General features: G+C 36.6%; 2 protein-coding genes across 4 annotated transcripts in view; one reads left to right on the top strand and one right to left on the bottom strand.

The window, feature by feature from the left end:
• Positions 1 to 5,571, top strand: part of SVOPL (SVOP like) — a 54,732-nt gene extending 49,161 nt beyond the window's left edge. Inside the window, exons 14-15 of the mRNA XM_076006640.1 lie at positions 3,204 to 3,317; positions 5,262 to 5,571. Coding sequence (XP_075862755.1) covers positions 3,204 to 3,317; positions 5,262 to 5,273 — 126 coding nt within the window. The 3' untranslated portion in view covers positions 5,274 to 5,571. The remainder of the gene's footprint in view (positions 1 to 3,203; positions 3,318 to 5,261) is intronic.
• Positions 5,572 to 9,587: 4,016 nt separating this feature from the next.
• Positions 9,588 to 18,752, bottom strand: part of TRIM24 (tripartite motif containing 24) — a 113,853-nt gene continuing 104,688 nt past the window's right edge. For all 3 annotated transcript variants that reach the window (XM_012742702.3, XM_012742700.3, XM_012742701.3), the window contains 5 exons: positions 17,465 to 17,793; positions 16,519 to 16,651; positions 15,632 to 15,706; positions 14,063 to 14,212; positions 9,588 to 13,309 (listed from right to left, as the gene is read on the bottom strand). In XM_012742702.3, the coding sequence (XP_012598156.2) occupies positions 13,100 to 13,309; positions 14,063 to 14,212; positions 15,632 to 15,706; positions 16,519 to 16,651; positions 17,465 to 17,793 (897 nt within the window). In that variant the 3' untranslated portion in view covers positions 9,588 to 13,099. The remainder of the gene's footprint in view (positions 13,310 to 14,062; positions 14,213 to 15,631; positions 15,707 to 16,518; positions 16,652 to 17,464; positions 17,794 to 18,752) is intronic.

Here is an 18,752-nt window from a genome sequence, read left to right as displayed (position 1 = left end):
CAGGCATGAGAAACTGTGCCTGGCCAAATTAACTTTAGAATCAATTTTCCAAATTGATTCAAAAATCCTACTAGCAGCCGGGCGCGGTGGCTCACGCCTGTAATCCTAGCACTCTGGGAGGCTGAGGCGGGCAGATTGCTCAAGGTCAGGAGTTCGAAACCAGCCTGAGCAAGAGCAAGACCCTGTCTCTACTAGAAATAGAAAGAAATTAATTGGCCAACTAATATATATAGAAAAAAATTAGCCGGGCATGGTGGCGCATGCCTGTAGTCCCAGCTACTCGGGAGGCTGAGGCAGAAGGATTGCTTGAGCCCAGGAGTTTGAGGTTGCTGTGAGCTAGGCTGATGCCATGGCACTCACTCTAGCTTGGTCAACAAGTGAGACTCTGTCTCAAAAAAAAAATCCTACTAGGATTTTGATTATAGATTACTTTGGTAAGGATCACATTTTACAAGACTACATTTTTCTAAGAAATGGTTTTTCAATTTTTATGTGCGTTACAATTTTCTTCATGTTTCTTATGTTAGTTTATTCCCAAGTATTTTGTTTTTGTTCCTATTAGCTGTGTCCTAAAAATACTTTGTGTTTTCATTCCATTCAATGTGTTTTTTTTCTTGAGATGACGACTTTGCCTTTCACTCATGGATAATTTAGAAGTGTTTGGAGATTTTGCTGTTAATTTCTAGCCTGCTATTATTTTAGTCAGAGAATGCCCTCTATGATTTCAATTCTTTTAAATTTGTTGAGGTTCATTTATGGCCCACGATGTGGTTTATCTTGGGGAATGTGTACTCTGCTGTACACATTTGGGTGTCCTACAAATGTCAATTAGATCCTGGCTGATGGACTCATAAAGTTATCCTATGCTGATTTGCTATCTAGTGGTTCTATCAGTTGATGAGTATTGAATCTCAAACTATTTGTAGATTTGTCTATTTCTATTTCTCCTTTCAGTTTTCACTGAATGTTAAAAAAAATTATATATTTTTAGTGACAGGTTCTCACTCTATTGCCCAAGCTTGAGTGTGGTGGCCTCATCATAGCTCATTGTAACCTCAACTTCCTGGGCTCAAGCAATCCTTCTGCCTCAGCCTCTGGAGTACCTAGGATTATATGTATACACCTCCCCATACAGCTAACTTAAAAAAATTTTTTTGTAGTGATGGGGTCGTCTCAGCCTTGTCTCAAACTCCTTGTCTCAAGCAATCCTCCTACCTGTGTCTCCCAAAGTGCTTGGATTACAGATATGAACACCACTGTGCCCAGCCCTGAATGTATTTTGAAGCTCTTTTGTTATATAACCTTCAGGATTAGAATATACCAAGACCCTTTTGTCATTATGTAATATCTTTCTTTATCCCTGGGTTGGGCTGCTTTTTAGAAGTAGAGATGTAAGAGATCTCTTTCCTTCTGATACAGTGAATCTGGAGTGGTCCCTTTAAATCTGCATTCTAACAAAATTCCTAAATAATTTTTATAATCAGGTATTAAGAGTTCTTGTGCACAAACAATAGAAATTAACTTCGGTTGATTCTACTTAGGTAGAATTTATTGAAAGAATATTCAGTAACATCTATTAATAGATTGCTACAGAGTCTTGCTATGAAGCAGATCCCTTATATCCCTCTAGGGAAGCCCAAAAGTCTAGGCACTTGCTCTCCCTGCCCCTGGCTGGTAGAACAGTTATGTGATCTAAACTCAACCCATCAGGGTCTCACATGAACCCGGACTTTACGTTTGGTGCAAAGTATGTGAGGTAAGGATATTTTAGAATTAATGCTGGTGGTGGTGAGAATTCTGGTGTCCGATAAGAGAACTGGCAGTAATGACAGAATTTAGATACACGCCTATCTATGGCATGATTTGGTATTGGTTCAACTGCCTGGCCTCTTTCCGTTTCTACCCCTTCCCTGAGCCTGGCTTCCCAGCCCTCCAGCAATTACACAGACACGTGTTACACAAACTCCTGTTTGGGGGAAATTATTTATTTTGGGGGACAAAATCAGAACTATAACTTGCTAGGTCAACTACGAAGTATCAGTGAGGTTAGAATCATGGGTTTTGTTTGCATGATAAGTGGAATTATTTACTGTTTTGGAAGACAGCAGTTTTTCTACCCAGGAGTTGGGCTCCAACTTGTGTATGTTAAGGGAACCTAAGTGGTGGTAATAACACTACGTCGTGTGTCAGGGATCTGTGTGTGACTTTGGACAAGTAGTTACTGAGACTAGTCACTTAGTCTAGGCTCATCTATAAAGTGAAGAGTTTGGACTAAACCAGATTCTGCACTAGCTAATATCTGCGTGAAAAGACCCAGGCCAAAGGATATATTAATATATAGCTTGGCAGAAATCTATTCTTACTGTGCAAAAATGGACACCCAAAAGAAAGTTTTGGTTTTCACACATGAAGCATTATGAATAGAGACAAGACCCATTAGTAATCTTCAAAGAACAACCATCTCCTGTCTCATCCTCTCAGAACTGAAGGGGGAAAATGTACGTGTGGCAGAGAGAGCACAGCATAAGGTGGGAGGGTCAGAAGTTAAGCAAGCTGGGTGAATGAGAGGGGTGGGAAAACAGGCAGATCCCCCCTGCCCTAGACTGGAGACGATTTGCTCTGGAGAAGCCTGATGGGTGGGTACAAAAGGGGGAGGTCTAACCTGGCTGGCGTGTGTTACTGCCAGATCCTGCTCATGGAAGAAAACAACCCGCCCCCCGCAAAACGCCCACATTCACTTGGCCCAAATAAATCAATCTGTCAGGAACAAAGAACCATTTAGTTGAAGGGAATCCTTATTTTCCCTTTGACATAAAAAATCAGTTTAGAAGTGACTGGGGTGGCCAGGTGTGATGGCTCACGCCTGTAATCCTAGCACTCTGGGAGGCCGAGGCAAGCGGATCACTCAAGGTCAGGAATTCTAAACCTGCCTGAGCGAGACTCCATCTCTACTAAAAATAGAAAAATTAATTGGCCAACTAAAATATATATAGAAAAAAAATTAGCCGGGCATGGTGGCACATGCCTGTAGTCCCAGCTACTTGGGAGGCTGAGGCAGCAGGATCGCGTGAGCCCAGGAGTTTGAGGTTGCTGTGAGCTAGGGCTGACACCATGGCACTCTAGCCTGGGCAACAGAGTAAGACGCTGTCTGAAACAGTAGTGACTGGGGCACGTAAACTGAGTCATTCTCTTGTAAATTTCAGGTTCTTATGAGTGCATCATTCCTAGGGGCCCTGTGCCTCTTCTCATCTGTCTGTGTCATATGTGCCATTTCTGCATTTACTCTCCCCATTGAGACCAAAGGACGGGCCCTACAGGTAAGTGAGGCAGGAAACTATGAAGTCTTCTCAACTACCAACATTTGCCCAAAGGAAATGAACTTGGCGTATGGGGATCCTTCTTTTAAGCAGATGTAAGTTTGTATTAACACAGTATGTTTAGTAGGTTCCAATGGAAAAGCTGGGTCTCCAGTTTTTCCTGCACGTAGCTTTGAGCAGCATTGAAGCTCAAGCAACTGATAATTTGTGTACTGCAAAATTGTAGTTTGAATAACAGGCACTAACATGGATGACAGTTGTTGAGGCTTCAGCATTCTATCCTTCCCCTTTCCTGTCTGGATGTGAGCTTTGCTGCAGAGCTAAATGTGGCTGGCAGAGCTCAAGCAGCTATTTGTGTTGCCCTTGGGATCACACAGTCTTTCTGTGTTGGTCCAGCTTCCTTTCCCCTGGTACCTGTGGGAAAAGATGTGCCAATATGGCACCAGTGGCCATCTAATACTACAGCAGTGCAAACTGCTCACTATATTCCACAAAGTATGTAAAGGATCCCCCAACAGTATAAGGTATGTTTCCAGGCAAAAATGTAAAAGAGGGGGCCCTCTCCTACCCCTTTGCCCTTATGGTTGGAGTCAGTGAAGAATGGTCATCTCCAAGTATAGGTGGTGGGTCTGATGTTTTCCTACCTTAAGCACAAAGCCCTTTGCTTGTAGACAAGGCTGTGTGTGCGCATAAAGGGCAAGGGGAAGAGTGGCTGGCTTAGGTATACCGTTTGGTTGACCCTGAGCTGCTGTCTCTAAATGAAGCTGTAGAGAGTCACGATGCTTCTGTGGCTAAATGTGACTTGCCCTCTCTCCCACGTCCTACTCATAGTAAATGGTGAAGACAAGTTAGTATCTGTTCTGCTGTCTGTGAGTGGATACAAGGAAGGCACTATTGAGGAAAGTGGGGGGGGGGCGCTTATGGCAGTTGGGATATTCTCTCCCTCCCCGGTTATCTTTCAGGCAATGTGTGTTTTAATCAGAGTAGATGGCCTGTCATGTAATTGTGAATTTAGGGCTTTACTTGGAAAGTTGACCCACTCGTTGAATGCTTAAAGCCAGAAATAGATGGCTGTAAGCCATCTAATTAGATGATTCATAGGCTTCTTTTTAATCCTAAATAAAAGGATTATCAAATGAGGAAACTAAGGCAAAAGGAAGTTGTAACTTGTGTAAAGTACACACTAGTATGTAGGAGGGCTGAAATTCAAACCAGACTGCAAATTTAAGTGATGCTAGATTTCCAGTCCCTTAAAGTTTTTATTTTTAAAGTAGTAGTATAAATATTAATACACATTAGATGATGAACCAGATTTCTTTTTATGTGTATTATAGATTTCCAACTCATCTCCACCTTCTTCTGTTGCCAGGGACTTGGTTTTAGCACAATGGTGAAATGATTTTGCACATGTATACAGCCTTTTTAATATTTTCCAATTGTATGGCCACCTAGCCCTTGCTGACTTTGCCACTGAATGGCTATACCTTTGGGCAAATCTTTATATTTACCCCCCACCTCAGTGCTGTGCTTATCCTAATAAAACCACCTCATGATGGAATGTTTACAAGAACATTTAAATATTTTTAACTTCCTTTCAACATATACATGGGCATCCCAATAATTTGGGTAAACCAACCTGGTCAATAGTTTAAAAGCAGAATCAATTCTACATTAGAACTACTCTACCAGACTTATCAAAATGAGTTTCTTAAACTAAAAATCCAAAACACTCTTGAAAGAATATTTACTTTCTAACTGCCTGTATTGTACTAGAATAAATAATAAAATTAGCATTGTATGTCCAAATATATAAGTAAATGCTAGGATCTTCCTATAAATTCTATTATAGAACCTCTATTGCTAGGTTCTAGTGTCAGCTGAGTATGGATGAACAAGACTTAAAAAGAGTATATTACTCATCTATTAAATCATTTCTTTTTCCAGCAAATTAAATGAAGACCTGCAAAGCTATGGCTACCAAAGGAGAAAAATGCATTTTATTATTGTCAGAATTGTGGTATATTTTTTAAAACTTGGTTTTACTTCTGTATGCTACTCAGTAATTAATAAACTGATTATGTATTTTTAAAAAAGGCACATATGGGAATGGGATGGGTAACTGTATTGATCTTCCTTGAGAAAGAACTTCTATTAAAAATTACAAAGGTATGAGTTCAAGATGAAAGGACTAAGATGGCTTTTCTTCCTTGACATCAAGTCTATTAACTTTTATATGAATAAATACTAAATCTTATAAAAAAAAGGTATCTGATATTCTTCCATGAGGTTTATAACTAAACAAATTCTATAGCTAAGGCCAGGAACTTGGAATGATATCATCAAACCTTTCAAAACACCTAGAATCATCAAGCTCTAACTTATGGCCTCTATTAATAAAAACTGCTTATTCATAAAATGCTTAATGTAGAATAAGTCTTACATATAATCAGATACATTCCCTATTTCTACTCTAATTTTTTTTTTATGGGGGAATCTTTGCTTTCTATGATATGAAAATTAATTATAGGCATATCTTGTTTTATGGTGCTTGGCAGATGCTGCATTTTTTTTTTTTTTTAATAAATTGAAAAGGTTTGTGGAAACCCTGTGTTGAATAAGTCTACTGGCACCATTTTTCCAACAACATGTGCTCACTTTCTTGTCTGTCATGTTACTTTTCCATTACATATGTTATGGTGATCTATGATCTTTGATGTTACTATTGTAATTGGGGATATCATAAAATGTATCTGTATAAAGCAAACTTAATACATGATGTATGTTCTGGCCAATCAGCTATTCCCTCACCTCTCTTATACTGTGAGACACAATATCGAAGTTATGCCAATTAATAACCCTACATGGCCTCTAAGTGTTCAAGTGAAAGGAACAATCATACATCTCACTTTAAGCCAAACGTTAGAAATGATTAAGCTTAGTGACAAAGTCACATGGAAAACTGAAATAGGCAGAAAGCAAGGCCTCTTGTGCCAGTTAGCCAAGTTGTGAATCCAAAGAAAAAGTTCTCGAAGGAAATGAAAAGTGCTACTCCGGTGAATACACAAATGATAAGAAAACGCAACAGCCTTACTGCTGATATGGAGAAAGTTTTAGTGGTCTGAATGGAAGATCAAATCAGCCACAACATTCCCATCAGCCAAAGCTTAATCCAGAGCAAAGCCCTAAGTCTCTTCAATTCTATGAAGGCAGAGAGGTAAGGAAGCTAGCAGCAGAGGTTGGTTCATTAGGTTTAAGGAAAGAAGCCATCTGCGTAACATAAAACTGCAAGGGGAAGCAGCAAGTGATCCAGAAGATCTAGCTACCAAGAGACTTTCAATGTATATAAGACAGCCTTCTATTGGAAGGAGATACCATCTAGGACTTTCCTAGCTGGAGAAAAGTCAATGCCTAGCTTTAAACTTCAAAAGGACAGGCTCTCTTATTAGGGAGTAATATAGCTCATGACTTGATGTTGAAGCTAATGCTCATTGACTATTCCTTTTTTTCCTTTTTTGAGACAGAGTCTTGCTCTGTCACCCCAGAGTACAGTGGCATCATAGCTGACTGCAACCTCAAACTCCTGGGCTTGAGCAATCCTCCTAAGTAACTGTGACTTCAGGCGCTGACTTTGTTGACCATTCTGAAAATCCTAGGGCTCTTAAAAATTATGCTCAATCTACTCTGCCTATACTCTAGAAATGGAACAGCAAAGCATAGATAACTGCACTTCTGTTTACAGCATGGTTATGAATGTTTTAAACCCACGGTTGAGACCTGCTCAAAAAAAGATTCCTTTTAAATATTACTGCTCAATGACAATGCACCTGGTCACCCAAGAGTTCTGAAGTTGGTGACCCCACCACTGGCTTACCTCTTCCCACCCTCATTTTACAATTGAAAAAGAACTCGCTTTCAAGCACAAAGTGTCAATGAATTACCAAACTATGAGAGGTTCACACTCCCACTTGCATAGGGGTACAAACCATTCTTATTTGAACCACAGGCATAAATGGCTTAAAGTTAGGAATTTTTTTCAGTAAAGGGCCAGACAAAAATAGGCTTTGTGAGCTACATATAGACACTTTTTTTTGGTTATAAGCCTTTCAAAAAAATTATTAGCTTTCAGGCTATACAAATGCCATAATTTGCAGAACCATCTTAAGGCTACAATATCTTTTATGCAAAGATGTCTTGGGTACCTATGTAGGGTTAGCCAACCAACACACCACAAATCTTAACTGAAAATCCCAAAGCTGAAATTAGCAGTTTAAAATTTAAACAATAGCAGTGACTGAAACATACAGCCAACCAATGACCCAGTTGATGCTGAAGCATTGTTCCAAAGGGGTCTCCAGGTTTAAGGGACTTTATTTTTTTTGAGACAGACTCTCAATTCTGTTGCCCGGGCTAGAGTGCCATGGCATCAGCCTAGCTCACAGCAACCTCCAACTCCTGGGCCCAAGTGATCCTACTGTCTCAGCCTCCCAGGTAGCTGGGACTACAGGCATGTACCACCACACCCAGCTAATTTTTTATATATATATTTTTAGTTGTCCAGCTAATTTTTCTATTTTTAGTAGAGACTGCGTCTTGCTCTTGCTCAGGCTGGTCTCAAACTCCTGACCTTAAGCAATCCTCCTGCCTTGGCCTCCCAGAGTGCTAGCATTTTAGGCATGAGCCACCACGCCCAGCCTCAAGGGACTTTATAATGTTGGCCAGCACTGTCCAGCACCCAGGCACCCAAGAAGATACTAAATTAGTCTACAACAAACTCTAGTGACATAATTTTAATTGAATACCAAGTTTGAAAAATCTTCGATAACTCATATGTTCCTTACCATACTTACTAGTGTTAGCTCTCAGAAGTGGAAATCAACAAATTTCAAGTCACGTATCTGTAAGAGCATTTTTCAATTGGTTTCATTACCCACCCAAAGAGCAAAAAAATAATGGCTGAAGTATTAAAGAAAAATAACATAACTGAAATCTCTATATAATCATATTTTGCTTTATACAGTAGGATAGAGATTGAATTTATCTGAATCTAATAGTTTAATACATAGGAGAGATTCTGACATAAGTCTATTTAAAGCATAGGCTATCACAGCAAAAACTTTTTGTAATATAAATGCCAAAACATTTTGGACTTTTTGGACTTAGTGAATCCTAAAAGGATCAGATTAGTTAACCAGTATCATTGTCAAAAGTCTATCACCCAGTGGCCTAGTAAGTTTGTTGTTCCTGTCTTATAGTCATTCTTCCTCCTCCCTGTTGAGAACACTCAGATTTTCCTTGGGGAAATGCCACCTCTCAGGTCAGTATATTTTTTATTCCAAAGGTGAGGAGTGCTTAAACCCTGTTTGATATGTACATTCTATCCTCTCCCCTAAAACAATGACAATGGGGCTTCAATCATTTGCAACGTAAGGATTTCTGAATGAATTTTCTGATTCATCTGTCTTCGAGTTAAAGTACATTAGAACAGGGGCAAAGAATTCATATTCCCAAGTATATTGATACAGGATGTTAAAATACCCTTTCTTCTACACATTGAAAATGTGGGAAAACAATTTTGTTAAATGTTTAACTACCAAGGAAGAATTTTTTTTTTTTTAAAGAACAGAAATTTATTTCTTACAGTTCTGGAGGCTGGGAAGTCCGAACAGAGGGGCTGCATCTGGTGGGGGCCTTCTTGCTGCATCACTCCACAGCAGTAGGTGGAAAGGCAGGACAGTTCAAGAACATCCCAAGGAAGAACTTTTTAGTACTCAAATATGGACTTAATTATTCTGTTTAAAAACTAAGACTCAAACAAGGTTATCCTCATGAAAGTAAGATCTATTAAATAACCAGTAGTGATTTTTAAAAAATAGTTGTGAAATTAACATAGGCAAATTTTCGAAGTGACTTGTAGTAGTACCTACTCTCTTTTTCTCCCTCTTCCCCAAACTAGTTCCAGACAAGTAGAATTTTTCATTTGGTTCTCCTACTTTTGGGGGGCAACATGAGGGAAGAAGTCATTGATTCAAGATATTTATCACCCACTTTCCTGCCTGTTGGTCAATTTTTGTCTTTTAAGGCCGGTGAAATACATGTGTTAGGATGAAGTTGTTTTCCTGTTAGTTATTATGGACTAGTAGCTCATCTCTGTATGTATCGAAGTTTTAGCTAGAGGAACACACAAACGTAATAATGGAGAACTGGTTAACACTCTGAGATAACATTTAGTAATTTTTCCATTAAATACTTGTGGTAAAATATTCACAGTAAGAATCCAAAGTTAATTTTTATTAAAATCAAAGCACCAGTCTGCCCCCAAAATTAATAACAAAAAAGACTACTGCCTCAGATATCCTTCACAATAAGCAAAACCTTCATGAAGAAAAATCTGTGATCTGACTGGCTAGCATTATTCTCACTTAGGAGCATAAGTCACCAGCATGTGAATTGTGACAGTAAATTCACATCCAAGATGAAGGTACAATAAATGTAAAAAGACATCAATTATTTACATGGGGCTATAAAATACTTTAACAAATATGTACATGGTTATTTAAAAGGAGGAGCTCAATTGCAGTAAGAAATTAGATGGCTGAACTCATGGTCACGCCCACAATTTCAATCAGATATTTCTCTCATTCATAATGAATACAAACAAACAGAAAATGAGCACATCTTCAATTTAAACCTAAAAACCTTTCACATGCAGCAACTTACTTTTGGGATTCACATTAATTTGGATCAGGCCTTAGCAAGTTTCTCGTATTTCTCTCCACAAAACTCACATTTAAAAGTCTAAGTACTTTAAAAGTACTTTGAAATGCAAATTCATAAATGGAACAAGAAGCTGTATACTCACCCTTTTGACTGTAGACCTTTTTGAAAGCACTCCTTAGTTATACTACTGTGTGGTACTAAAACGTAAAGCCTACTATTTAGCTTGGAAAAGAAAGTAAAACTACTATGGAAAGAGGATGTTTTTCTTTTAACACCTTCCACTCTCCTACCCCTCCATTCAGAAAAGATAAGCAGGGCATGTTAATTCAAAAGACAAAATGAGTGCATTGCCAGATGTTAGATATTTTGCATTTAATATGGTATATCTCGGTCCATTATATTTTTGCCATAGCCATAAATCACTGGCTGTGTACTTGGTTTTTTTTACTGCCAGAAAATCGGGTGCTTGGACCTCAGGAAGCTGTCAATGAGTTGGAACTGAGTAAATCCTAGTTCACACATGGTCTGCTCATTCATATATAAGCCCTGGCCAAAGGTGTGGTCACATTAAGCAATGGGGGTCCTTCAGCTGTAATATTGGGCTCTAGGTCCCAAATCCAAAGGGCAATCTTCCACAGTTTTTGGTCAGAGGTCAACACTGGTGTGCATAAATTTAGGTCAAGGTTGCTGGAATCATACTACATATTTTTGGGGATGCTCTCTAAATGAGTGTGGGGCATAATTAGGCTCATCTTATAGTTACTTCTATTAGAATAAAATTTAAGGATGACTTAGCTGGGATCCACCTGGGCACACAAGCACTCGTTAATAAGGTCACAATCAAAGACCATTATAAAAGGGCTATTGAGAAACCCAAAACATTTAATATGATAATTATATTATGTATGATTACAAGATGGTTCTCAACTGCCTTTCAGACAAAGATGGTTAATATGAAATAGAAATACTGTTTTAAAAGATTAATATGGCATTGAATATAATAGTGACAGTGCAGGGTACATTAGTAGAAATTCTGGCTCACATACATTTAGGAAATTATATTTTACTCTCTCTTAAGCCCTGCTTCCCTTTGTGATGATTCTCAAAATAATTTATCTGCGTTGCTCTAACTCAAGAGACAAGTACAGAAGAACAAACTGTCAGAAGAACAGCATTCTAAGATACCAAGAATAAACTATTAGCAAAAGCTCCACAGCTGCTGTGCTAAAAATAAAATGTTGGAGCAAAAAACCCAAACAATTAAAAGGTATATGCACTATTATCAAAATCTGCTCAAATAGTCTCTGGAGAACAAATGTCAAATGCATATTTAAAAACACAACAACAAACATCACCATGTAACACATATTTGGAAAAGTGATTGAGACTTTAACAATTAATACATAATTGACACATTACGAACAAGACCTATCTATATAGAAAATGGGAAGCTATTGCTAGTAAGTTGTTTTCTCCTTAGATTTTTTCTTTAAATAATACCTGAAAACCCAATGAATTAGCCACAGAATGTTTTCCACTTTAAGAAGTAAAGCCTTGTGGATATAACCAAATCTTCTATGTTCAATTCATGGGAGGTAATACAATCCAAAGAACAGCATTCTTTCAAGTCAGCTGTATTTTTATTTTATCATCCTAAAGAGAAAAATTTCCTCCAGTCATTTAATGTGCTATAAATTAGTGCCTTGCTTTGGCAAACTACAAATATTCACATGTATTTTGTCAAAGTTAGTATTAAACATATGGCACAGCAATTTTCCTCTATCTTAATCTAGTTTCTTTGACAGTTCATCTGATCCTAAAAAACACTGAACAAGTAAAAGGAATAAATTGGTATCAGCTGAACTAGCTGCTAGCTGAGACTGGCTCATTAAGAATATGCTTGTCCTTGGAATATAGGTCTTTTGTATCTCAATCAAGAGAATGAAAATGTAATTCAGAATTAAGTCAGATCAAAGATTGAATTTTGACTCTTAAACAGTAAATAGATGCTTCAGAAAAAAAATTTTTTTTTCACTATAATTCTCTCCAACTGCCCGCTCCCAAATCCCACAACATATTTTCATTCCAAATTACAGGCAGATGAAAACCATAAACATTAGTCCCTTTCAGGGGACCTTATTTTAATGCCCAATAGGGTATATGTTGAAGAAACCTCACAACAAATACAGTGCACGCTGCCATATTTTATATTTTGGGTACTTCCACTAAAAGCCATACTGCAAATAATGAGGCTTTTTATAAAAGGACCACCTGCACAGTTAAAAAAAACAAACCACACACAGACACAGCAAAACCAAACAGGTACACTTCCATCAGTGGAAAAAGTTGAAGAAAATCTAGATCTACAAATGTATGAAAAATGGCCTTGAAAAACCTGCTATACCAAACACCTCTACAGACAAGGGGGAAAAAAAACACAACCAAATATCAAACATTTGTTTTCCTGATTTTTCTTTAATACAGTTGCCATCTTACATGATATACTATTAGGTGCCTTCTTAATAGCTTCTAATCTACCTTTTTGTGCACCTCTTGGCATCCTGGGATAGAATTTGTTACCACTCACGTTCATGGAGTACTGTTCTTAAGTATAGTATACCTAACTCATATGGTCAGGCCATATGATTAATGGGTAATTCACTCTAAAAATGAATTAACACACACATTCAAACCACATTTAATGTTCAACTTAGAGTTCATACAAAGTCTATTTTCTTTCTATAGTAGCTATCACCTCCAGATTATAGTTTTAAAATCCAAGAAGTGGGAAGGATGTCTTGTATTTCATTTTTGATGCTTCCACCTTCCTTCTTTTCTACCGTCCTTTATTCCTTCCCTCCATTTTCTTTCTTCCATTCTTCCTCTTTCTTAATGACAAGAGGTTTAAAAGAAATGGGTTTTTAAGGAAATCAAAGTCTAGTAAACATCAAAAACAGACATCAGAGTGGTCACAAACTCTTCTTTGTAGTGATGTTAAATTACTGACAAATATTTTTCTTGGAAACCAAAAATATTTAAAAACCAACATAAGCCAACAGTGCTGCTTATTTAAGCAACTGGCGCTCCTCGATGCTTTTGAGGCGTTTCTTCCGGGGTTGCACAAAGTCATCATCTGAATCATCACTAAATTTATTATCTTCTGATTCATTCCTGAATTCTAGTTTTGGAAACCTTTTTTCTGGATAAAGGTTCTTTAGAAGTTCTTCAAAGTAATTTTCAAGTTTTATACCAGCACTGGCTACTTCTGAATCAGGCTGTTGAATTAAAAAAAAATACAAATTAAAAAGTAAAGACCAACACTCTAGACAATAAAAGTAATAAATCTCTCATTCTTTTGTTTACTTTTGACTTGTGAGATTATGAGTATTAATGGACTGTATTGGAAAACACTCATGGCACAGTCACTGATATAAATAAGTCTGTGACTAGACAGGGTCTAGAGAAAGTCAGCTAGAAAGTAAATAAAAATCCTTGACTTATCTGCATTGTTCTAAAAGAGGGTGGTAATGGTAGGACTGGATTGCCAAAGACAGATCAATAACCATAAGATCGTGAAACAGTTGTTTTTAGAATAAATTAAATGAAATGTGGTACTGTAGAATGAGTAACAAACACATAGAACAAACCATCAACAAAAGTCTGAAAAATGTTTAGATGAACTGACAGATGAGAAATTTTAAAATTAGAGCTCTTTGGACCACATCATCAACATAAAAATTACTAAAGTCTGGACGTACTCTATATTTCAAGAAATAAAGGTGGGAATAAGAAATAATATTTCTAGGTCAGATAAAAATATTTTCTAAATTGTCTTCAAGTTACCAGCTGTAATCTGCATTTCCATGTGGACAAAGTCTTCCTAATTACCTCTGTCATTCCCTGACAGACCTGAAATGTCGCAAATTTATTCTAGCATAGGCATATTGGTCTCCTAGTTTGTTGATAAAATTGATTAAGATTATTTTCACATTGCTGTTGCTTCCCACCAACCCTCCCCCCCACATCACCTCATTGAATTCAGCACAGTTTTGAAAGATCAATCTAAAATCAGCTACAAAATCTTCAGGTTTTGAGTACACAGAATAATCTTCTTGTAGTTTTTTCTTGATAGTTGACAAGTCCATTGGATTTTTAATTATTCTGTAATAATCAGGCACCTTTCAAAATAAATGAGATATTATAATACAAATAGCTAAATCCTACCAGGCCCTAAATAAATTCTACAAGAAGTGGTATAAAATTCTGATTGTTCACATTGCATTCTACTGTACTACTTATCATTGATAAGGAAACCCATTCAAAAACATTTACAGGTGCATACTGCCTTCCACACATTGATAAATGGTTGTGTCATTTTTCAAAAAAAATTTCACCAATTATTTTTAATGAAAAAACTTGTCTTCACATATCTCTTAAACCATCTCTATTTTTCTTCTTTATTAAACATAAAACAATTACTAGAAAGAATATTACTTTCAGTAGGATCTGACAGGTTTTTGCTACATGCATTATAGCAAGTGGTGAAGGAGGACTATGAATCTGGGTTTAATCCCCAGCTCAACATCATGATCCTGGGTAAATTACTTAACCTCACTGAACCTTACTTTCTTCATATTCTAAATAGGGATAATCCTGCAACCTTACAGCATCTTGTAAAGACTAAGAAAAGGAGGGCTATCATCTTGCTGCTGCAACTGGTTATTAATGCCAAATGTTAAGCCAAGATCATAAAAAGCACCAATTCTAGGTTGAATTTTAAGATTGTACTGCCATTACAAGCTTACTTGAATTCTTTACTCTGCTTCCTTTGGGTACAAAAGTCCCTTCTTCCTGAAAGTATTTACTTCCTTTTCCTATCTCAAGTTCTCAAAACCTGCTCTCAAAAAATAAGTTGACTGTTACCAACTGAATCTACTTTAATTAAGCCGGTTTTCTTTTTCTAAACTTACATTAATTTTTAAATTTATCAAACTGTAGAGCAAATTTATTTTAAAGGAGTTTCAGACATCAGAGAATAGGAGGAGAACATATTTTGGGTAGCAGGCCCTTCCATTGCTCTAAAATTATGCATTAAAGTCACAAACTTTCAATATGAACCGTTTTAAAGTCAATAGTTAAAAAACACACACACACACTCTCTTCAACTTTTTTATATTGTTAAATTCTACTTTATTACTTGAAGTCTGGACCTATAAATCAAAATAAGTACAGAAAATTTGGCCAGGGTGCAGGGGGTGGCAGTGGGTATCTTTAACTCAAATGGAAAAGCTTTTCTCAACAAATTAGGAAACATGCCTAAACTTCCTGAGATAGACACAATTGCTAGAAATCATCCCAGAGAATAACAGGCAAAATAGGTGAGATAAGAAGAATACCTAAGAAATGAATACAAATTTTTGGTCAATTTGTTAACATTAAAATGTATCTATTTAGGATCAAAACATTAAATATATATTAATAAGTTTTAAAATTTGTATAATACTAGATAGTAAAAACTATTGAAAAATGGTATAGAAACTATATTCTTATTTATCATTCCACTGTGTAAACATGCACAAAATGACATTAATACTTACAGTTAGAGGAACGGGGTCTTGAAAAGCCAGGCTCATTTCATGGCAGTAAAGAAATAAAAGTAGGCGCTCACACTTCTAAGCAAAAATAAATAATTAAAATTAAAATTAAAATAATGAAATGGCAGCCTATTTTTAGTACTTATTGCTCTAGTTTGTGTATTATGAATTATTAATAGTCAAGAAAGAATATGCGTCTCTTAAGAGATCCAGAGGGGAAGCCTTTTTTCTATGGTGCATCCAGTCCTAAGGCTCTCTCTCTGCATGCAGAGGGTCCCATCACTCACTCTGCTCTGATTATAGGTTTATCTCAGTGAACACTGTGTAGTACTTGCAGTGATACTTGTGCCCCATTTTGCATGGCAACTTTCAAATTGACTGTTCTATTAACACTTAGTAATTTAGCAAAGGAGTTTCTTTAGTTTCTGAGTAAGTGTTGACTCAGACTTTAAATACATTACTTGGCTTTGATGTATAAACCTAGTACCACTTGGTAAAGAAAAAATGGATTTCCAAGAAGAGTGAATAGAAAAACCAGCTCTTTGGTGGCAATTCTAAATAAATTCTGAGAAAAAAAACTTACTCAAGGCAGACTAAATTTAAAAGTCTGGGCTACATAAAAGGATACACATTCCATCTTGTTAAGGTACAATATTTTAAACTTCCAGAAAATACATATATAATACTGTGATTTTTCTTTAATTAAAAATTTATAGTCTACCTTTAAGATTATAACACTTTTGTGAAAAAATACTCCTAAATTAAAAAAAATTCAGTGTAACATTTGACTGAATATAAGCTTCTCTGATGAAAGGCACAACTACATTACAATAATGTACTAAATCAAAAAATTGTCTAACACTTTGGGTTAGAAATGATCAAAGACTTACCCTTTTATCTATTGGTGTTAATTTAACAAGGCCTTCAGTTTTCTTTTTATCTGAGTTGTGATTGGAAGCATCACAATCATATTCGACTTCTGGTTTAGATAAGTCTCGACAGAAAGTGCAAATCCACTCTCCACTGTTGGGGAATAATGTACTTTTGAGTTCCTAATGCATCATTTCTCCCCTCACCATTTCCCTTCCCCACCTCCTCCATGATATTTACGATACAGAATTATTATATTTGTTTGCCATAAATTTTAATCACTGAGTATTTACCATATACCTACTAGGTAGACTACACCACGCTGCGAGGAAACAGCAGAAATATAATGCTAAGTGGTTAATATTAAAGTTTATTTAAGAAGGCATGAAATACAAATATGTGGAAAATATCTGAAACAAATAAACACTTATTAATCTAGGGCTAATATAAGGCATAATCGGCATTTCTCCCCCCAAGCATTCAAGAAAAAGAAAAGTTTATAATTGACATTTAAAAGAACAGCCTTAAAAGAACTGAGAGATCTACCCAGGGGTTCTTCACCACCACCACCATCATTATGCCACAGCCTTTGAGAAGTTACTTGAAATATTTATATATGATACAGCCCAATGCCTGGCAAATAAGATGCAATACATTGTGGTAGTTGTTATGTGTAAGGATCACTGTTTCTTTATGGTAACCCTTTATAGTAATTTAAAGGGTCTGCTATTTTTTTCTCCTAATAACTAGTTTTTTGAAAGAAGCACAGGGAACAAGAGCCATGGTATGGAAACAGATTATTGTTCAGGGTTTTGAAGTATGCATTTATGCCAAGTGGAATTTCATTTAAGTTCTTACAAGGGCTTTATGTCACAATGACCTTCAAAAGTTTATTGCTGTTATTATTTATAGTGAAAAAATATGTATTATATTACATATATAGTGAGAAGGGAAGTACTGTCTTACCTTGGAAAATTTGTCAATGTGGGCACGTGACAAGAAAGATGGAACACTTTGGGGCACTTCTCACAGCACAGGAGTTCCCCTCCATTTTGACAAACTGCACACCAGTCCTCATTGGGGTCATCCTCTTTCCTCGTCTCTCCAACATGAAGAGGTGACTTTTGTGAAGGGTCGAGCCACTCAGACTTTCCATTTGAGGAATTTTCCTGGTGAAGTCCAGGTTGATCTCCTGTGCTATCAGGGGCATCTGATCTTGGCACAGTCTCCTCAGAAGTGGAGTTCTGACTGCTATTTAAGAGCAGGGAGGTAAGTATGCTTCTTGGATAGTTAGCCTGCAGTAGAAAGAAAGAATAGTATATAATACACACACACACACACACACACACACACACACACACACACACGATATATTCTTTTTAATCAGCATTTTAAAATTTTCACTACTGCAATTTTGGACTATAGACCACTCTCTCATGGGCACCTGATTACTTCTAATGAATCTGTGAATATGTATAAGAATATGTTTACTGTTAACTGGAAAAGATAACATGGACTTCTACTGAAAAATACCAAAAAATATAGGGAAAATCTTTAAGCCTATGATGGCTATAGAAATTAGGAAATGGGTGGGTAGTGTGGAAGTCAACTGAATGACCTATAAACATACTTTATTGGAGCTGTTAATTCAAACTGTAACCTAAGATGCATTTTTTTCATTTGCTTATTATTTTTCTAGGTACCTATCTTTATGTAATTATAAAAAATTATACCGATAAGATGGATCTATATTTTCTGTTGGAGCCTAGGATGGTGAAAATTTCCAATCAATAACAAAAACTGTTATCTCCTTTAAACATTTTTTAAAAAATTTTAAAATAATACAAGTAGATATAGTCAAAAGCTCTCATTCCTTACAAGTAAATATGTTCAATCTAGTTTTTCATTCTGCAATTTACCTCCATATTTTCTAAATGAAATGATTAGACTGTAACTTCTTAGAACTTCAATGCTATATCTGAATCTCTCTCTATTTCTCTCTTAATCCCCAGTGTGAAAAATTAGGAGATTAGGTTTTTGAATCCTGATTCTCTACCCACCTCCTTTTACTCACACACACACAGAGCTGCTGCCCCCCTCAATCCCATCCTCTTAACATAGGTTACTCTGCGCACTGATTTTTCATTTCAGTTGGTAGGTGTTACAACTGTTAATGGTAGAATCTATTCCAACTGATCAGTATCTGTCTGTACTGGTTAAGTATTCTGAAAATCGTAATTTTTGGTTAAATGCA

This window comes from Microcebus murinus, chromosome 9, assembly GCF_040939455.1.
Source record: "Microcebus murinus isolate Inina chromosome 9, M.murinus_Inina_mat1.0, whole genome shotgun sequence".
Classification (NCBI taxonomy): Eukaryota; Metazoa; Chordata; class Mammalia; order Primates; family Cheirogaleidae; genus Microcebus; species Microcebus murinus.
The sequence above is the reverse complement of the archived record's forward strand: the minus strand, read 5'-3'. Positions and strand labels throughout refer to the sequence as shown.